The sequence below is a fragment of the Oncorhynchus mykiss genome, chromosome 20 (assembly GCF_057628025.1).
Source record: "Oncorhynchus mykiss isolate SJ-2025 chromosome 20, ASM5762802v1, whole genome shotgun sequence".
In the NCBI taxonomy this organism is placed as follows: domain Eukaryota; kingdom Metazoa; phylum Chordata; class Actinopteri; order Salmoniformes; family Salmonidae; genus Oncorhynchus; species Oncorhynchus mykiss.
In genome coordinates, this window is record NC_143041.1 from 9,195,987 (window position 1) to 9,215,136 (window position 19,150).

Here is a 19,150-nt window from a genome sequence, read left to right on the forward strand (position 1 = left end):
TTTACCGGTTGGTCACCGTGAAAAGGGCCTTTCAGTGAACAGCATCAGCTTTTCTTTAATATCACCAAATGCCAAGAAGTGAGAATGGAGCTCCATCAGAGTGGCCGGGGCTGTAAATGAACAGAAATTGATCTGGCAGTCTGTCTAACTGCCCCCCCCTCCCCTAAATCCCTCCCTCCCTCATTTTCTCCCCTCTCAGCCTCTCCCTCTCCGAAAGCAAAATTATTTTAAATGGTGATAATGAAATGGAGCAATCCATCAGGGGTAGCCATGGCATCTGGCATTATAAAACATAAGCTCAAGCATGGAGAAAACAGCCTCTCAATCAAACCAACCCGTCCCCTTCAGCAGGGCTAAATAACACACACCAACCCGTCCCCTTCAGCAGGGCTAAATAACACACACCAACCCGTCCCCTTCAGCAGGGCTAAATAACAACACATTCTTGTGAGAGAGTCGGGGGGGGGGAGACAGAGAGGCACATACCAACCAAAGACGGTCTCTGTCGGTCCTCAGGGTTTTTAGGCACTGGCAGAGACAACAGATGATTTACCCAGAGACATTTACCGCAGGATAAAAACATGCGACAGGCCCTGTAAATGATGCATTACAGTTTTGTCATATGATCCAGTGTTTCCCGTATATGCATTCAGCAGCTCCGCCACCAACTCTCCCCTACTGAAAAAAATCCTAGGGGAAACACTAAAGAAAATGTTAATGGGAGTGTTTTGTCCTTTGCTTTTGTCTATTGAATGTCCTATGGCGGCATGTTCATTTAGTGTGTTTTGTGGTGTGTCCAGTTTCACAGAGAAGTGGATCCCTAGTGTGATCATCTCCCACCGCTACAAGGCCCAGGACACGCCGGCCCGCAGGACTTTTGAACAGGCACTGACCGGTGCATTCATGTCTGCTGTCATTAAGGACCTCCGCCCCAGCGCTCTGCCCTTTGTGGCCAGCCTCATCAGACACTACACCATGGTGGCTGTTGCTCAGCAGTGTGGTGAGAGAATTAATCTTTCTCTTCCTGTGTTTTTGTACCACTTGCATTTTGGACTTGACCGTCTCTCCACCCTTCTTCTTTTTCTCATTTGGCTGGAAGCTCTCCAGCTCTTTGTCTCTCTCCTTCGGTATCTCATTCTCTCACTCTTTTCCCCTCCTTTTTCTATGCTCCTCATGGTTGTTGTGTTGGTCTCCCCCACCCCCAGGTCCGTTCTTGCTGCAGTGCTACCAGTTGGGCAGCCAGCCCAACACAGCTATGTTCCACAGTGAGGAGAACGGTTCTAAGGGCATGGATCCGCTGGTTCTGATCGACGCCATCGCCATCTGCATGGCCTACGAGGAAAAGGAGCTGTGTAAAATAGGAGAGGTGGCTCTGGCTGTTATCTTCGACGTAGCCTCCATCATCCTGGGGTCCAAGGAGAGGGTGAGAGAAAGGGGGCTTGGGGGTTTATCGGTGGGATTGCATCACTTTAATGCTTGTTGGTGGTGATTTCTAAAAATTGATATATTTTAAGTAGGATGTGAAGTCTTGATTACTGTAATTGTTTTTATTTTTGTCTGTGAATAAGTGCTTGCGATGAGTTCATTCTGCTAATCTTTCTATCCCCCTCATCTCCCTTCTTGTCTCGTCGCTGTCCCCAGGCGTGCCAGCTGCCTCTGTTCTCCTACATCGTGGAGCGTCTGTGTGCATGCTGCTATGAGCAGGCCTGGTACGCCAAGCTGGGCGGGGTGGTGTCCATTAAGTTCCTGATGGAGAGACTACCTCTCATCTGGGTCTTGCAGAACCAACTCACCTTCCTCAAGGCTCTGCTCTTTGTCATGATGGACCTCACTGGGGAGGTACAGTTACCTGTGTTAACCAACTGTTGCAGACACTAGTTGTCTGATTTGTGTTGACACACAGGGTTAAAACATTCAAATCAAAGAAAAATGTGTTTATGGGGAGGGTAAAAACAATAGTTAAATATATCAAGTTTGACCTCCAGGTGTCTAATGGTGCAGTAGCCATGGCCAAGACCACTCTGGAGCAGCTCCTGGTTCGTTGTGCCACCCCTCTGAAGGATGAGGAGAAGACTGAGGAGCTGCTGGCTGCTCAGGACAAGTCCTTCCACATGGTCACCCATGACCTGGTGAGAGAGGTCACCTCCCCCAACTCCACAGTCAGGAAGCAGGCCATGCACTCCCTGCAGGTGCTAGCTCAGGTCACCGGGAAGAGTGTCACCATCATCATGGAGCCGCACAAAGAGGTGGGTCTAAGATGCCGTACCAGGGTTTTGTGGCACATTTTGTATTTATTATGGATCCTCATTAGCTGCTGCCAAGGTTACTCTTCCTGGGGTCCGGCAGAATTAAGGCAGTTATACAATTTAAAAAAACATTACAATACTTGAATTACTTTAATTACAGAAGTCACCATGTACTGTGTGTCATCAGGCCTCTACTCTACTACCAAATATCTACAAGACAAAATCCATGTGTACATGTGCGTATGTTATCGTGTGTATGTATGCATTCACCATCATAGAAATTTAATGGGTAAAACAGGATTTTTCGTAGCTCATAAAGTGGTGACTGTTAGGCAGTGGTAGATATTGCCCTTGCTCTACACATGCTACAGATATTGGGACGATGGTCCAGGTGTTACAGACCGTGACCCCCCCCCCCCAAGAAGCACCTGTTGATTTATAACCTGTTATAACCCCTCCCACCCACAGGTGTTACAGGACATGATCCCCCCTAAGAAACACCTGCTGCGTCACCAGCCGGCCAATGCCCAGATCGGCCTGATGGAGGGCAATACCTTCTGCACTACCCTGCAGCCACGCCTCTTTACCATGGACCTCAACGTCATGGAGCACAAGGTCTTCTACACAGAGGTGAGAGGTCGTGGGCATAGCCATGGCAACGGACTGAAAGGAATAGTTTATCACAAAGTCAAACGTTTATCATAGGTTTTGTTTTCATACCTTAAAAGTGGTCTATCCAATAATTATCACAAACTGTTGAAAACAATTTGCCCTATTGAGTCAACAATGTATTGAGTTGACTCTGTATTTCCATCCCCTATTGATCCGTATTGATTACATTTCTTTCTTGCTCTTTCTCCAGCTGTTGAACCTGTGTGAGGCTGAGGACGCTGCTCTGATGAAACTGCCCTGCTATAAGAGCCTGCCCTCTCTGGTTCCCCTGCGCATCGCTGCCCTTAGTGAGTACATGACAGGAGTCTGAGTACTTACTACACTGAAGGACTCCAAATAATTCTGCCATTCAACATGTAGAACAAACACGCATATCACAATCAACTCGACAAAATGGGAACAACATTCTTTCTAATTATGCTTTGTTCATCATCTACTATTCCACAGCATCTCAAAACAAATGTGTTAATCCAACATTTTGTCTTTTATAAAGCAGTAAATTGACAGTTGTTCTGTCTGCATAGATGCCCTGGCAGCTTGTAACTACCTGCCTCAGTCCAGAGAGAAGATCATTGCTGCACTTTTCAAAGCCCTCAACTCTACCAACTCTGAACTGCAGGAGGCAGGAGAGGCCTGTATGAGGAAGGTTAGTATATTATACACGTCCCAGGTAGCCTAGCCATTAAGAGCATTGGGATAGTAACAGAAAGGTCATGGTTCAATTTCTAACCCGGCAAGGTGTAAAAATCTGCTGTTCTGCCCTTGAGCAAGGCAGTCAGCCCCAAAAACTGCTCCTGGGCTGACAATGTGGATTTTAAGGCAGCCCCCCGCACCTCTCTGATTCAGAGGGTTTGGGTTAAATACGGAGGACATATTTTGGTTGAAGGCATTCAGTTGTGCAACTTACTAGGTATCCTCCCTTCCCTTTCTTCTCCCTTCTTTTATCCTCATCACCTCATTCATACCTTTCTTATTTCTCTTTCTTGATCTCCTCATTGCACACCTTTTTCTCCCTCCATCACAAAATCATTGAATTTCTTCTACATGTGCCTCTTCCTCAATGCAACACTGACCTCCAGCCTTCATACCCCCAATCTACCTATCAACACCTTCATCTCTCCCTCCATCCAACAATCATTTCTCCCTCCATTCTCTCCTCTCATTCTCGCCTCCTCTCACGCTGTCTTCCCTGGCCTAACACTAATGAGCGTTGCCAGGGAGCGGTCGATACAGGATGGAGTGTTTGTTCTGAGCAAAGAGGGGAGAATTAATGTGGCTGCCATGCATCATCCCTGTGTGTGTGACTGGCCCTGGCCTTATTGTTGCGGCCTTTCTCTCAGGCACTGGATCATCCAGAGCTGTTTTACTGGGCTCTTGGGTTGAGAGACAGAAATAAAGTTGGTGAGAATAAGCCATGATTCATGCTGAGAATGACCTGAATTGAAAAATGATTATGGTTAAAGGAATGTATTTTTTTCTCTTTGTTCTGTCTCCCAGTTCCTGGAAGGGGCCACCATCGAGGTGGACCAGATCCACACCCACATGCGCCCTCTGTTGATGATGCTGGGGGACTACCGCAGTCTGACCCTCAACGTGGTCAACCGCCTCACCTCGGTCACGCGCCTCTTCCCCAACTCCTTCAACGACAAGTTCTGTGACCAGATGATGGTAAAGAAGGAAGGCTGCTGAGTTTGGGCTAAACATTATTTATTAAGTCGCTATTAACGCATCAAGGAGGTAGTCATCCATTTGAATAAATGAATGATTAAATATCTGATTCATCTCTCTCTCTCTCAGCAACACCTTAGGAAGTGGATGGAGGTGGTAGTCATAACTCACAAGGGAGGCCAGCGCAGCGATGGCAGTGTGAGTATGAACACATAGGAAGATGACTTAACACACATGCACCCTGACAGCTCCTCAGTGAGGCCTGCTCCAGATGAGAAGTGAGTGGCCATATTACAATCAATGATTAATTAGGCGCCAGCCAGAGCGCAGAGCCAGCAGCCCAGCCACCGTCTCTCCACTCGTTATCTCTGACAGATAACCTTGTAAAGGGGAAGAAGAGGTGTTGCAGGGGGGAGAGATGCACCGTCCACCGTCAGCCTCCGCAGAAATAGCATCCATTATTTCCTGCTTTTCTTTTCTCTTCCTCTCTCTACGCTCCTCAAACGTAGTGGTAATGAGATGTAAATTGGCCCTCTGTTCGCCTGCCACTACTCTTCTCTTTGAGGGCTGCCACTGACAATGAGGCAGAGACCACCAGGTCAACCGCACAGGAGAACAGGGAGAGAGGGGATGAGGAGGAGGAGGGGGGCAGGGAGGGATAAGAGGGATGACGAGGAGAGTGAGGGGGGGTTAAGGAGGGGTAGAGAGTGGATAGAGGGATAAGGAAGGAAGCACAACTATACCAGTTTGTTTAACCAATTGTCCTGTTTTTTTTTCTCCCCTGTTCAGTATGAAAATGTTTGAGATTTCTCAGGTCTTTGCCACTGTCTGAATATTTGCACACACACACTCATTCCACTCCATTCCATCCTTCATGCACCCTCCCCCCCACCCCCCACACACACACACACACACACACACACACACACACACTGCTTTGCTGACTCTTTCCATTCTCTCCCATTCCGTTCCGGCACAGCCTGCATTGGAGGGCGTTGAGGTGAGACTGGGTCCAATGTTGCCCCCCCCCATAGTGTTGTGGTAGTTCTGGTGGATTGTATTGTCTGTTGTGTTTGGTTGCTTAACATTAACCTTACCTGGTGCTATACCGTATCAAAATGTTCTGTGACATTTTATCCCAACTCAGTTTATGACCCCATTTCATTTTAACGTCATATAAGAGTCACTAATAGTAAAGTCATAGAAATCAATCATCATTGAAGTCAGCAAGTTGTAGATGGTACTCTCAACCCCTCTCATCCATATTCCAAAACAACCAATCACCACTCCCCAACTAGTGACATCACTTCCTCATCCCCTGAAGCTGTTTTCCCTTAGAAATGCCCTGTCGCGCAGTTCCAAATTGCCCCCTACTCCCTAAGTACTCGTGGAGCTCTAGCCAATCCTCTCAGATCTCAAAAAGAGTCTAGGGATTAGGCCGGACTAAGGGGTCCATTTGGTATTGGGCTAGTGTATCTCTACAGTTACTGCAAAATCAAGATGTCTGTTCAAGATGTTGGTAAAGATGACTTAATACTATTTTATTTTCTCACCTCCACTTTCCCTCTCTCCCTCTTGTCCTCTCCCTCTCTAGGAGATGAAGATATGTTCGGCCATTATCAACCTGTTCCACCTGATCCCAGCAGCTCCTCAGACTCTGGTCAAACCTCTGCTGGAAGTGGTCATGAAGACCGAGCGGGCCATGCTTATAGAGGTACTAGGCACTTCTCTCGCCTCAATTCTATCCATCCTTCCACTCCTCTCTCTTTTTCTCTCCCTCTAATCTCCTCATTCCACCTCTCCATCTACCCCTGAATTATAGTTCCCTTCCACTTCTTTTTCAGTCCATTTAAAGAACACTTTTTTAGATTGTCATGGACATGGTTAACTTATTGCCCCCCCCCCCCCCAGGCTGGCAGTCCGTTCAGGGAGCCCCTGATCAAGTTCCTGACGCGTCACCCGTCCCAGACCGTAGAGCTGTTCATGATGGAGGCCACACTCAATGACCCACAGTGGAGCCGCATGTTCATGGTGAGACAAATGCCCTCCTGCCTAAGAGCCTCAGGCACATTGTCTCACTACCGGGTTTTAACTGTGTCAAGGAATCCCTGTGTGGAAACAATTGCCAAATACAAGTGCCGTTTTGGCTGCTAACATTTTGCTCTGGGTGTTCTCATTTAGCTGGTTTGCTCTATGGATCTCTGTAAGAAATTAATTTTATATTTCCCATTCTCTTAATCCCCTCTCCACTGTTGTGCTCCAGAGTTTCCTGAAGCATAAAGAAGCCAAGCCCCTGAGGGACGTGCTAGCCTCCAACCCGAGCCGCTTCGCCCCCCTGCTGGTCCCTGCTGGTACCGCAGCCACCGCTAGACCTGGGTCCCCCTCCACCAACACAGCCCGGCTTGACCTGCAGTTCCAGGCCATCAAGGTGAGTGAGGACGCACACAGATGCACAGCTTTGGACACGAGTGCACTCCATTACGCGCACACACACACATTCCTTACCCCATGACACTTCATGCTAATCTACTGCTGACAGGCTAGTTTCAGCCATGTTGCTTACGCCTAGGGCTGTTGTGACCGCCGGTGTGGCGGTAATACGATCACGAGTCATGAAGGAAGTCAAATTCCATGTGACCGTTTAGTCACAGTAATTAAGCTTCTCCAAGCTTTGATGCTGCTGCTGGTCATTAGTAGTCTACCAAACTGGCTAACTGCCTGGTACTCAGCACTCTATTGTTCCTCTAGTCACTCTGACATCAATGCAAATGTCTTTGAAAATCTAATCAAACACTTCATGAGCCTATGAGTGCATGTTGGGCACCATTTCAATAGGCTATGCAATTGCTTAAGAAAAAAGAGTGATGGCCTCTACTAAAACATCAGCTTTCTATAGGCTACTATATTTATTTTTCAACTTTCCTAATATTAAGCACATTGCTTATATTTACAAAATGAGTATGGCCTATATGGCTGGCATGAAAATTTACCACAGGAAAAGCATCCTCCATTTGCTTTTTAAGTGCATAGCTGACATGTATTTTCCCCCGCTGCCCGTTTCAAGACAGGTGCATGATAATGGTCCATTGTAAATCAAAACAAATTTCACACATTTATTATTTACTCTTTGTAAAGACAAGATGAAATCAATAATAGGCTAATATTGTCACCCATCACACTATCACTTGTGAATGATGCCCAGCGCAGGCAAGAAACTTTCGTATCATAGTCGCACACCCCATGTAGGCCCATAGGCCTATGTTTTGATAAGGTTTGTATCACAACTACAGTGGCCAAATAACTTCTTTAAATTTAAGCACATTATCCGCTTTATAAGGATTGTAGAGCCTAACTGGCATACATATGCAGCACGTGAGTTTCAAGTTGGGTAAGTTCATTTTCACCATAAATGCACATTTGTTTTTATAATAAAAGCATTACATGCATAATCCCATTTCTGGTCACTTTTGATAATGGTGTTTTCCTGCTAATTGAATATTTACGCTTATAACCTACTGCTGTATGCGCATTGCTGCGCTTATGATGTGAAGAAATAAACTATTAGCCTATCAGCATTTTTGGCCAAACGTTCTGATCTGTTGCGTCAGCCACATTGCGTAAAAAAGTTGTTTTGATGCTAGTGGTTGTACTAATTTGGGTCTATCGCATCCCACAACTGTCCTGGACTATGTTTGGAATATTTATTTCTCGAATAGAATAGGTCGACCTTTGTACTATGGGGGACAGTATGACATAGGCTAGTGCTTTTGCTGTTCGTTATGCCTACTCCTCTTGTTGGCTGAAAAAGTAAATGTGGACAGTTCTTCCAATATCTTCAACATGCACCTCAGAATTGGATAAGGAAGCACGCAGTTGCGTCCCCGATGTGTCTGTCTTCACTTGTAGCCTGTGAGAAAGACCAGATCACGTGATGGAGAGCCATGTGAGTGAGATGAGAAGGGCTTTGGAGCGGGAAGCATTTAGGGAGAAGGCCTGCAAAAGGCATGGAATTTTGGGGGGGCATTATGGCCATACAAAGGGGATGCTGCCGGGAAATTTGAGGCATTATCAAGTGCTTGTCATATTGTGAATGAGTGACCGATGAAGTGTGTGTATAGCTTGCTCAAAAAAACTAAGCAGAGCTCATGCCTTTTCAAGCTACTTTTTTCAAATCATCATTAGACTCGCATCATGCAGCCTTACAATGTATTAAACATCTAAACATATAGCCTAACCTTTGTAGAACATTCATTAATACTTACATTAATAACTCTAAATTAACCATATAGGAATACCTATTTCTTTGTTAACGGCTCAACACAGAATAGCTGCATGTGCACACTCCTTCAAATCGTTTGGAGAAAATATCCTTTATTTTTTTCAGCTTTGTTAAATTGTATTCTTCATACTATAAAATAATGCCACAGAATATATATATATATATATATATATATATATATATATATATATATATATATATAATATCAAATATCTGAGCTAGTGTAGCCCACAGCCATATGGCCTAGCCAGATCAGGGCCTAACATAAGGACAACTCAGAGTATGCTATTCTGAAATAGACTACATTTACTTATCATGTTTCTTTAGAGCTGATTTATTGTGAAGTTTAGCATATATTACATGGATTTATTAGACTTTTTAAAATGTATGTTCTTAAGGTCTGCATCAGTGGCTTGTAGGCTGTGTGGAAGCCAGGAGATGCTAAATGTTTGTTAATTAACGGTCAATTACTGTGAGACTGACAGTTATTTTCTAGATGATCACCGGCTGATGAAATTTCATCACTGCCGCAGCCCTACTTACACTTATCAAATGTTTTCCAACAGAGTGAGTTTGTTATACCTTCTCACACCTGAGTCTACTGTTCTCTCTCCCCTCTTTCACTCCTCAGATTATCAGCATCATAGTGAAGAATGAGGAGGGCTGGTTGGCGGGCCAGCACTCTCTGGTCAGCCAGCTTAGACGGGTCTGGGTCAGCGAGGCCTTCCAGGAACGACACCGCAAAGACAACATGGCCGCCATCAACTGGAAGGAGCCCAAGCTGCTGGCCTACTGCCTGCTCAGCTACTGCAAGTATGTACCTCACACACACGCCATGATAGTGCTGGCTTAATGCCTGCTCAGCTACTGCAAAAGTGCATCAGTTGCACTACCACTGTCAATATTTCTTAACTCAAGAGGCTTGAGAGAAATGCATCCTTGACTGTGCAACCTCGAGCTTTCATGTAAATCTTCAGACATTGATGTATGACTTCTACAAAAATCAAAGGATTTGTACTTGTACTCCTTGCCCCCCCCCCCCCCCCCAGACGAAACTTCAATGAGATCGAGCTGCTGTTCCAGCTGCTGAGGGCGTTCACGGGTCGTTTCCTGTGCAACATGACCTTCCTAAAGGACTACATGGAGGAGGAGATCCCTAAGAACTACAGCATCGCTCACAAACGGGCCCTCTTCTTCCGCTTCGTAGAGTTCAACGACCCACACTTCAACGATGAGCTCAAAGCCAAGGTAACCAACCCATTCTCGCTATCGCACTCTTTCTCACACACACACACAGAGATGTATATGGGAACACTACATCCCCTCAAATGCATTCACTCGCACCCACAAATATATGGTGAAAGACCATTATATTAAAAAAAATCTGTAATTAAATGGCTATATTCTTATAGTGTTCCCTGCTGAACTGCAGAGTTTTTTAATTTCAGCGGTGCAGCGCCAGTTCTCCCCCTGATGAATTATGCTGCTCATATAGTCATCCTCTTAATTGTTCTCTAGCGAAGAGCAGATGCTGTCCGTGTGTGTGTGCTAGTGCTTGAGTGTGTGTTCTTGTGCCTGTGTGTGTTAGTGCTTGAGTGTGTGTTCTTGTGCCTGTGTGTGTGTTTAGAGCTGGGACGATAAACCGAAAATGATCAACATTGACACGCCAATGACTTATCGCATGCATTTTTCTGATATCGTTCATTACAATAAGTAGTCTGTACTAGAGAACTGTAAAGTTTGACATGAATGAGGTTTGCTAATATGGGTGATTGTTAATGGTACAACTGGTGGCCACAACCATCAAATTACTAGAAGTAGTTGAAAGTGTTATTAACTAAAAAGCTGAAGTGCACATTAATGTTATAAACTTATCGTTCTATTTTTCGTTCTCGCATCAATTCAGGCAATTTATCCAATATGGATGTTTGTCCATATCGCCCATATCTCTACTGTGAATCATAGTCTTAAGCAGTTTCCTGAAAACAAGGCTCTATAGGGAGAAAGGGTGTGCTGTGCAATAGCATTAGGCAGATGGGGTCTGGATATTTCACCTTAACTGAGAGAGCAGCCACACTCACAGGATGCGTCTCAACTGGCACCCTATTCCCTTTATAGCACACTACTTTTACCAGGGCCCATAGGGCTCTGGTCAAAAGTAGTGCACTATATAGGGAAAAGGGTGCTATTTGGGATGCAGAAATGGAGGCCTATTCTCATATGGTGAAATATTAGGACCACTGTTGCTAACAAACGGCTGTTCTTTCTAGTAGTCCTCCTCCCCTAGCCTAACATCTGGACGATTTAACATAATGCATATCTCTCACACTCTCTCTCTGGTTCAGCCACAGGCACTGCCTCTGCTTTAATAGATAATGCTAATGTCTCCGCTAGAGAGAGAGCGAGACACACACACACACACACACACACACGTGCTGTAGAAGGAGGACACTAATCATCTAATGGCAATAAAGTAATGTTGGGTGACGTCTGTATGATTGATATCACAGACACTCTAAATGAATGGGGACATATGATACCAAATAAGAGAGCGTGGCGCTACGCATTTCCTCTCCCTCTATTATCTGTTCCTGTGTGTGTTAATGGCAGCGTCGGAGCATATGCTGCCACATGATGCCTCTATTAAAATATGTCCTGCCTAGAGGATGATGTATAGGGTGGAGACTAGTTCATTAGGATGGTACCTATAAATGCTCAGTTATTCTGCTGCTGACTGCTTAATCATTCCTTTGTCTTCAATGTCTACCATTGATATATGCTCTTGTTTTTGTGAGGAGTTTAAATGATTAAGTTGTACTTTTTATTGATTTAATTTTGATTTGAAAGATTTGACTAAGTCGCTCTTGATCAGATTGGTCATTTAGCAGACAATGTAAATGTACATTATGTTTTTTAAACAACGTGGAATTTTATTTAACTGACATTCCTGCTCTTATCTCCTCTATAGACCTTTAAAAAAGACCACACCCGCTAGAGAAGTTATCTTCTTTAAGTGTGGATCTGTTATTACAACCTGTCTCTTTCTGTCCCAGGTGTTGCAGCACATCCTGAATCCAGCGTTCCTGTACAGCTTTGAGAAGGGGGAGGGGGAGCAACTTCTGGGACCGCCCAACCCAGAGGGAGACAACTCCGAGAGCATCACCAGCGTCTTCATCACCAAGGTATAAAAACCAACCAACGCCTCGCCCTCAAGACTCTTCATGGATGGCCTATCCTTTCTCTACACCCCTGTCCTTCTCTCCTCTTTTCATCCCTTTCTCCCTCATCATTTGTTATATCCATCACTACCTCTTTTTCCTTTTATTCTGATCCTCTCTGATCATCTTCTCCCTTTCTCCTCTCACCTCTCTTTTCCCTTGCCCATCTTGCCCCCTCTTCCTGCTCTCATCCTATTGCCCTCTCTCCTCTCATCACTCTGTCCATCCATCAGAGCAGTGTGTAATGTTCTGGCCTGCCTGGCAGTACTGTCACCGTGGCAACAGTAAAGGTCACGGTTTTGTTTGTCTTGAACACGATCTAATCATAGTCCCTGACTCACTGTCTGACCAACACCAGACCTAGTATGGATCTGATCGTCTGGTTGGGTTTTAAACTCATTTTCTCTCTCCACCTTTCTACATGACAGATTATGCATTTTAAGTCTTTGTGGAAAATGCCACTGCCAAAAACAACTTGTGTGCCCCCCCCCCCCCCCCAATCAGATTATATTGTATTTATTTATTACATTTAAAAAAGAATACCTATAGAATGTACATATTCTCCTTGCCCTTCTCTCTGTGGGGAGAAATGTATTGAAGGACAAGGACAAGAAATATGTAATACATCCATCTTCTCTCTCTCTCATAGGTCCTGGATCCAGAAAAGCAGGCAGACCTCCTAGATTCCCTCCGTATCTACCTGCTCCAGTTCTCTACTCTCCTGGTGGAGCATGCCCCCCACCACATCCACGACAACAACAAGTCCCGGAACAGCAAGCTGCGGCGCCTCATGACCTTCGCCTGGCCATGCCTGCTGCCCAAGGCCTGTGTTGACCCTGCCTGCAAGTACAGCGGCCACCTGCTCCTGGCACACATCATCGCCAAGTTCGCCATCCACAAGAAGATCGTACTGCAGGTTACTTTACTTTTTAAAAATATAGTTGGAATTGTCTGTGAAATAGCTTGTAATTAATATATTGTGGCAGGTTATCAGCTCTTCTGTCTTGTCCACATTGATGTGGAGGGCACTTGACCGGCACCATTCTTGGAGGTTGCTGGCCTGTTTTTAGGCTGCATAATCCAATTTACAAAGGATAGCCGCTCACTGATTTATGCCCTCAAAAGTAACGTTTTACATTTGACATGATCACATTTCTTCCACCTGTGCGTGTATCTAGGTGTTCCATAGCCTGCTGAAGGCCCACACTATGGAGGCCAGGGCTATCGTCCGCCAGGCTATGGCCATCTTGACCCCGGCCGTGCCAGCCCGCATGGAGGACGGACACCAGATGCTGACCCACTGGACACGCAAGATCATCGTGGAGGAGGGACACACCGTCCCTCAACTGGTCCATATACTGCACCTTATCGTCCAGCACTTCAGAGTGCGTAACAAACGCTCGCGCACACACATCCTAGCACGCAGGGTGGATTTTTCTGTATAATTCTACTTTATAGAATCTACTAATTCTATGGGTTTCCCCCCCTTGTGCTTCCTACACCCTTCATCATGATCCCAGCCAGCTGTTCAGAACTGTAGACTGACGCCTGGTCAAGTTCATTGTAGATTGATCTGTGGCACTTTGACACACTGCTCTCTGACCGAGACCGCTCATCTCATCATCATTACCCTGGAGAGATGAGTCTGTCACGATGGACATGTGCCTAGAGTAGTGTGTATGCGTCTCCATCTGATGATCTCTGACAGTGTAGACTGCACTCGGACAGGAAGCTCATCTCACTCTCTGCAGTGTATGCATGTAGACAAGGCTTAGCTGTGCTTTCTGTCTGGGATTGAAGTCCCTGTCACCCATCAGAGATAATCACTCCATCTGAACAGCTCTAATCATCTCTGACAATGCTGACAGCACTCCCGATAGGAGTGTCATAGAGACACCCTCTTCAGAGCGTCTGTGTGTGCCTTTGTGCTTGACCCTTTGGGGTTTGAGTGTGTTCTCTGGCTAAGTATAGGCCTAATAAGTGTGTGGGCTTTGTCACAGAGTTTAAATCGAGTCCCAAGCATACCTATGTAGCTTAGATGAACACACACGGTATTTCCCCTGTCCCACTTTTCTCCCATGTGGTGTCTAACCACGCACGCACCCCCTCCCTGTCCCCAGGTGTACTACCCGGTGCGTCACCACCTGGTGCAGCACATGATCAGTGCCATGCAGCGTCTGGGCTTCACCCCCAGTGTGACTATTGAACAGAGGAAGCTGGCTGTGGACCTGGCTGAGGTTGTCATCAAGTGGGAACTACAGAGGATCAAAGACGCACTGGTACGTGTGCAGACCCATTTAATAGGATAGAACACGTTAATTGTTTCACCTACAATACTCTTCCTTTTACAACTGTAGAAAGTAGATTTTGATATTTGATTTATATTTCCTAGCCGGAGGCGGAGGGGGCCGACCCAGGTAGTAGTGGAGAGGGGACCAGTGCAGGCGGTACTGGGGGGGTGAAGAGAGGCCTCTCCATGGACTCTGCTGCCGGACAGGACGTCAAGAGGTTCCGTACCGCCACTGGAGCTGTCGCCGCGGTAACACCGCCCAGCACAAGTGTACGTATCAGGAGGGAACAGATTATTTTCTCCAGTCACATGGTCAGGAAACCCTGATGGGTCTAGGTAACAGCTCCACCATGCCTTCTGATTTTCTAGGTGGAATATGCATGTTTGGCCTCACCCTGTCCCATGTGTGTGTAGGTGTTTGGCCTCACCCTGTCCCATGTGTGTGTAGGTGTTTGGCCTCACCCTGTCCCATGTGTGTGTAGGTGTTTGGCCTCACCCTGTCCCATGTGTGTGTAGGTGTTTGGCCTCACCCTGTCCCATGTGTGTGTAGGTGTTTGGCCTCACCCTGTCCCATGTGTGTGTAGGTGTTTGGCCTCACCCTGTCCCATGTGTGTGTGTGTGTGTGTGTGTAGGTGTTTGGCCTCACCCTGTCCCATGTGTGTGTGTGTAGGTGTTTGGCCTCACCCTGTCCCATGTGTGTGTGTGTAGTTGTTTGGCCTCACCCTGTCCCATGTGTAGGTGTTTGGCCTCACCCTGTCCCATGTGTGTGTGTGTAGGTGTTTGGCCTCACCCTGTCCCATGTGTGTGTGTGTAGGTGTTTGGCCTCACCCTGTCCCATGTGTGTGTGTGTAGGTGTTTGGCCGCAGTACATCCATGCCGGTAACAGAGACTCTCCTCACCAAGCCAGTGGAGAAACAACACACAGACACCGTGGTCAACTTCCTCATCCGCATCGCCTGCCAGGTAACACCTTTGTCATGATCACCTTGCTTACACAGTGGCCCAGGTACCCCCCCGGGTCACTGCGTCACAGTCAGCAGGCCTTGGTAGCAGCAGCAGATGTTCACCCCTGGACTTGCAGAGGGACAACATGTCCTTGGTTCTGGATCTGTGGGCTTTACCTGAAATAGAACTGGGAAAGAATGTCACCACCTCCTCTGGGCACCATTGTACATAATTGCCATGTGTAGCAGTCTCTGAATGTGCTTCATTTTTACTTATATTACAATTGTCTGACACTGAAACAGCTGCTGCTTTTTCTCCATTTTGTTTCACAAGACCCGGGGACCCTTAATTAACCTCTGTCTATTTTCAATGGAAGACGATAATGATGATTGTTACTTTCCCCAAGAAAAACAAGGTTGCTCAAACAGAAGTGGAACTAACAAAGTCACTGATGAACGAACAAACAAACAAAGTGGGGTTTTAGGAGGGTTCTGAAATACACTCATGGGAGTGTCCACTGAAAGTTGATTAGCAACAACAACCGGGACCTGACAGACACCCACAATGAGCGTGCACTAAGAGCCAAACAAAGGAAAAACCTACACCAAACTTAAAGACAGGAAGCAAACCAAAAGGAGGAGCAAAATGATGTAGACAGGGAAGATCTTTCTAGAAATCAAACAGGGAGAGACAACTAAAGGTGTTGACCCACCACATCCCTCTAGGCCACTCTTAATTAGCACCTGGGCCAGCACAGGTCAAACACCTTCCCATTAACAAGATGGCAACCAGCACAGGTGTAACGTATACTGACTAACGAGGTGACACCAATCTGTCTAACCTCTAAACATAAATGGAAAAACCTGTACTATGATGATTATGATGTGTCCTCCAGGTCAATGACAGTGCCAACGTGGCGGGGTCTCCAGGTGAGCTCCTTTCCCGTCGCTGTGTAAGCCTGATGAAGACTGCCCTCCGCCCTGACATGTGGCCCAGAGCTGAGCTCAAACTACAGTGGTTTGACAAACTCCTCATGACTGTGGTAAGGCTTCACAGAAATCTCTGCTTCTGGCTTTCTAGTTATTAATTTTGGTTTCACATTGAGGTTTTACTTCTCTTCCGGTCAAAATTGCTTTATCATGCCTCCCAGAAATGATTTGTAATACTCACATCATACATGCATCAGCTCAAATCCACCATGTAGAGCTGTGTTTTCAATGAGTGAGTAACTGAAGTATGTTCTTGCCAAGTTTCCTCCTGGGATTTGGCCTTCAGTCAGTTGTTTTCCTCAGCTCCTAAGTTTGTCTTCCTATTTTAATTCCTTTGTCCCTTATCACTTCCCTGTCATTATTTGAAGCAGCAGCCTCACTCAGTGTAGGAGAGATAACTAATCCACCCGGACTGACTTGACTGTCCCATCCTCCACTCCTCCTCCCTATTCATAACCTTGTCTTAGGAAGCTTATCTGAGGGCAACCCCAAATGTCTGACAATTATTGTTTTTCTCTCTGTGGGTCACTGCAGCCCCCCTCAAACAGAGTCCCAACCTTACCTGGGGGGTGGGACTGAACAGTACATGTCCAGCAGTCTTATCCAGACCATTGAACAACGCTGTAAATCAGATTGCCCTTTCTCATCTCATTGTACTGCCATGTCAGTCATTAAAGGGACAGTGGGAGAGGGCATCACACACATATCTGAAACACACCAGAGACTAGGCCTTATTCTGTTCCTGCAGCGCTGAATCAATACCTTTTAACTTAGACCAGAGCCTTATCAACCGAGTCACCTTGTTCATTATTACACATTAGACCAAATGGTCTGCTCCTAATCATCTTTCTATCTCTCTTCTCTCCTCCCTCTCTACTAGATGGAGTGAAATTGACAGCACTCCAAAAGGATTGATGAATTACCCTGCACTCACATTCTATTTCTCTCCACCTCTCCCTCTCTTCCCTCCTCCAGGAGCAGCCAGCCCAGGCTAACTTCTCTAACATCTGTACTGGCCTGGAGATCCTGTGCTTCCTGCTGACGGTACTCCAGTCCCCAGCCATCCTTACCCACTTCAAGCCCCTCCAGAGGGGCATTGCTGCCTGCATGACCTGCGGCAACACCAAAGTCCTGCGGGCCGTCCACTCCCTGCTATCCAGACTGATGAGCGTATTCCCCACCGAGCCCAGTGAGTCCCAGCTTTATTAGTAGATCCCAGGCCGGTGTCTGCTGTGACATACTTTTAGGAGTTTTCCTGTGACCCAAAAAGAATCCGCTGCAGACACGCCTATTTGGGAAACTGCGTTTTGACTCAATAAGCCAAACTTCATTCTACTATAATCAAATATGTTGCCTTTTCCTGTTTCTCTCCTAGGCACGTCAACTGTGGCGTCTAAGTATGAGGAGTTGGAGTGTCTGTATGCAGCGGTGGGGAAAGTAATCTACGAGGGCCTCACCAACTATGAAAAGGCCACCAGTAGCGCTAACCCAACACAGCTGTTTGGTAAGACACCTACCAGAACCAAGACACACTTTTACTGTCTCTGTCGGTCTCTTATTCTCCCTTGCACCCATTCACTCAATCATTCATGCTCTCGCTCTCTCAGGCGCGCCTGCACACACCATCTCTCCATCCAGTAATTAGAGGAGCAGGTGTCGTTTAAATCTAAAGCAGTGGTCTATGCTGGGTGGGTTAACAGCTCGTTTGGTTAAATGAACGGTGCAGCACAGGTCAGTCAGTCTGTGGAGGTAAAGCCAGATTTTTCTCTTTCACTACTTCTAATATCAGGTTTAAACCTGATGTCAGAAGTTTTTCTGAAAAGCTTATTTTTCATGCATGAGAATAAAGTCTCAATTTACATGGAGGTGGCATTATTTATTTAAGTGGCACAAAGTGAGATGGCTATTGGAGAACACTCTAAAGGTAACGCTATTTGATACCGTTTCCCGAAATGGCAAAAGTGGTCAATAACTGCTTTCATACCCTGTCCTCTCCTTGAGGGGTTGTGTTACACACACACTGCTGGTATGATGCATGTCTCGCCAACGGTGACATTTTAACATTCGTCTCCCCTCTACAGGAGACCGCATGCTTTTTCTGTAATTTGGTTCGATTTCCTCCAAAAATGTATTTAGTGTGTGTGTGTGGGAGACAGTGGCAGTGTCTCGAATGTATTTTTCTCTCTCTCCCAGGTACGTTGATGATTCTGAAGTCGGCTTGTAGTTACAACTCCAGCTACATTGACAGGCTCATCTCTGTGTTCATGCGCTCGCTGCAGAAGATGGTCCGAGAACACCTCAGTCCCCAGCAAGCCACCCCCGGGCCCACCGAGGCCAGCACAGGTTGGGAATACACACACTCACACGCATTCAGAGACACTAACACACAGGGCTCCAGACTAACTTTCCCCCTCGTGGCACTGGAGCTATTTACTTTTTCAGTTGGCGGCACCAGCCCATCATTTGGTCACACCTACATTTTGCCGCAGTGTCACGCAATAAAAAGAATTCCCCGTAATCCTCTCATAAATTATTTACGGTGCTAAAAATGTTTCATCTAACATGTCCAACTTAAAGCAGTGATTGTCATGGATTTTTGGTTGACAATAGGCTATTGTTTCTATACACTGAGTGTACAAAACATTAGGAACACTTGCTATTTCCATGACAGACTAACCAGGTGAATCCAGGTGAAAGCTATGCTACCTTATTGGTGTCTCATGTTAAATCTGCTTAAATCAGTGTAGATGAAGGGGAGGAGACGAGTTAAAGAAGGATTTTTAAGGCTTGAGACATGGATTGTGTATGTGTGCCATTCAGAGGGTGAGGGGGCAAGACCAAAG

At 46.2% G+C, this 19,150-nt stretch overlaps 1 protein-coding gene across 5 annotated transcripts in view; it reads left to right on the forward strand.

Annotated features, from left to right (window-relative positions):
- The window catches only part of LOC149974343 (transformation/transcription domain-associated protein), an 80,870-nt gene that overhangs the window by 14,078 nt on the left and 47,642 nt on the right, over positions 1–19,150 (forward strand). For 3 of the 5 annotated variants that reach the window (XM_090211870.1, XM_090211873.1, XM_090211871.1), the window contains exons 22-46: positions 801–1,000; positions 1,206–1,423; positions 1,642–1,839; positions 1,986–2,246; positions 2,715–2,876; positions 3,109–3,205; positions 3,443–3,564; positions 4,416–4,586; positions 4,716–4,784; positions 5,566–5,586; positions 6,181–6,300; positions 6,498–6,617; positions 6,850–7,014; positions 9,497–9,678; positions 9,915–10,113; positions 11,919–12,047; positions 12,733–12,999; positions 13,262–13,468; positions 14,204–14,362; positions 14,476–14,643; positions 15,226–15,336; positions 16,214–16,360; positions 17,283–17,496; positions 17,683–17,811; positions 18,501–18,650. In XM_090211870.1, coding sequence (XP_090067996.1) covers positions 801–1,000; positions 1,206–1,423; positions 1,642–1,839; positions 1,986–2,246; positions 2,715–2,876; positions 3,109–3,205; positions 3,443–3,564; positions 4,416–4,586; positions 4,716–4,784; positions 5,566–5,586; positions 6,181–6,300; positions 6,498–6,617; positions 6,850–7,014; positions 9,497–9,678; positions 9,915–10,113; positions 11,919–12,047; positions 12,733–12,999; positions 13,262–13,468; positions 14,204–14,362; positions 14,476–14,643; positions 15,226–15,336; positions 16,214–16,360; positions 17,283–17,496; positions 17,683–17,811; positions 18,501–18,650 — 3,986 coding nt within the window. The remainder of the gene's footprint in view (positions 1–800; positions 1,001–1,205; positions 1,424–1,641; positions 1,840–1,985; positions 2,247–2,714; positions 2,877–3,108; positions 3,206–3,442; positions 3,565–4,415; positions 4,587–4,715; positions 4,785–5,565; positions 5,587–6,180; positions 6,301–6,497; positions 6,618–6,849; positions 7,015–9,496; positions 9,679–9,914; positions 10,114–11,918; positions 12,048–12,732; positions 13,000–13,261; positions 13,469–14,203; positions 14,363–14,475; positions 14,644–15,225; positions 15,337–16,213; positions 16,361–17,282; positions 17,497–17,682; positions 17,812–18,500; positions 18,651–19,150) is intronic. The other 2 variants (XM_090211872.1, XM_090211874.1) reach the window with 1 other exon arrangement.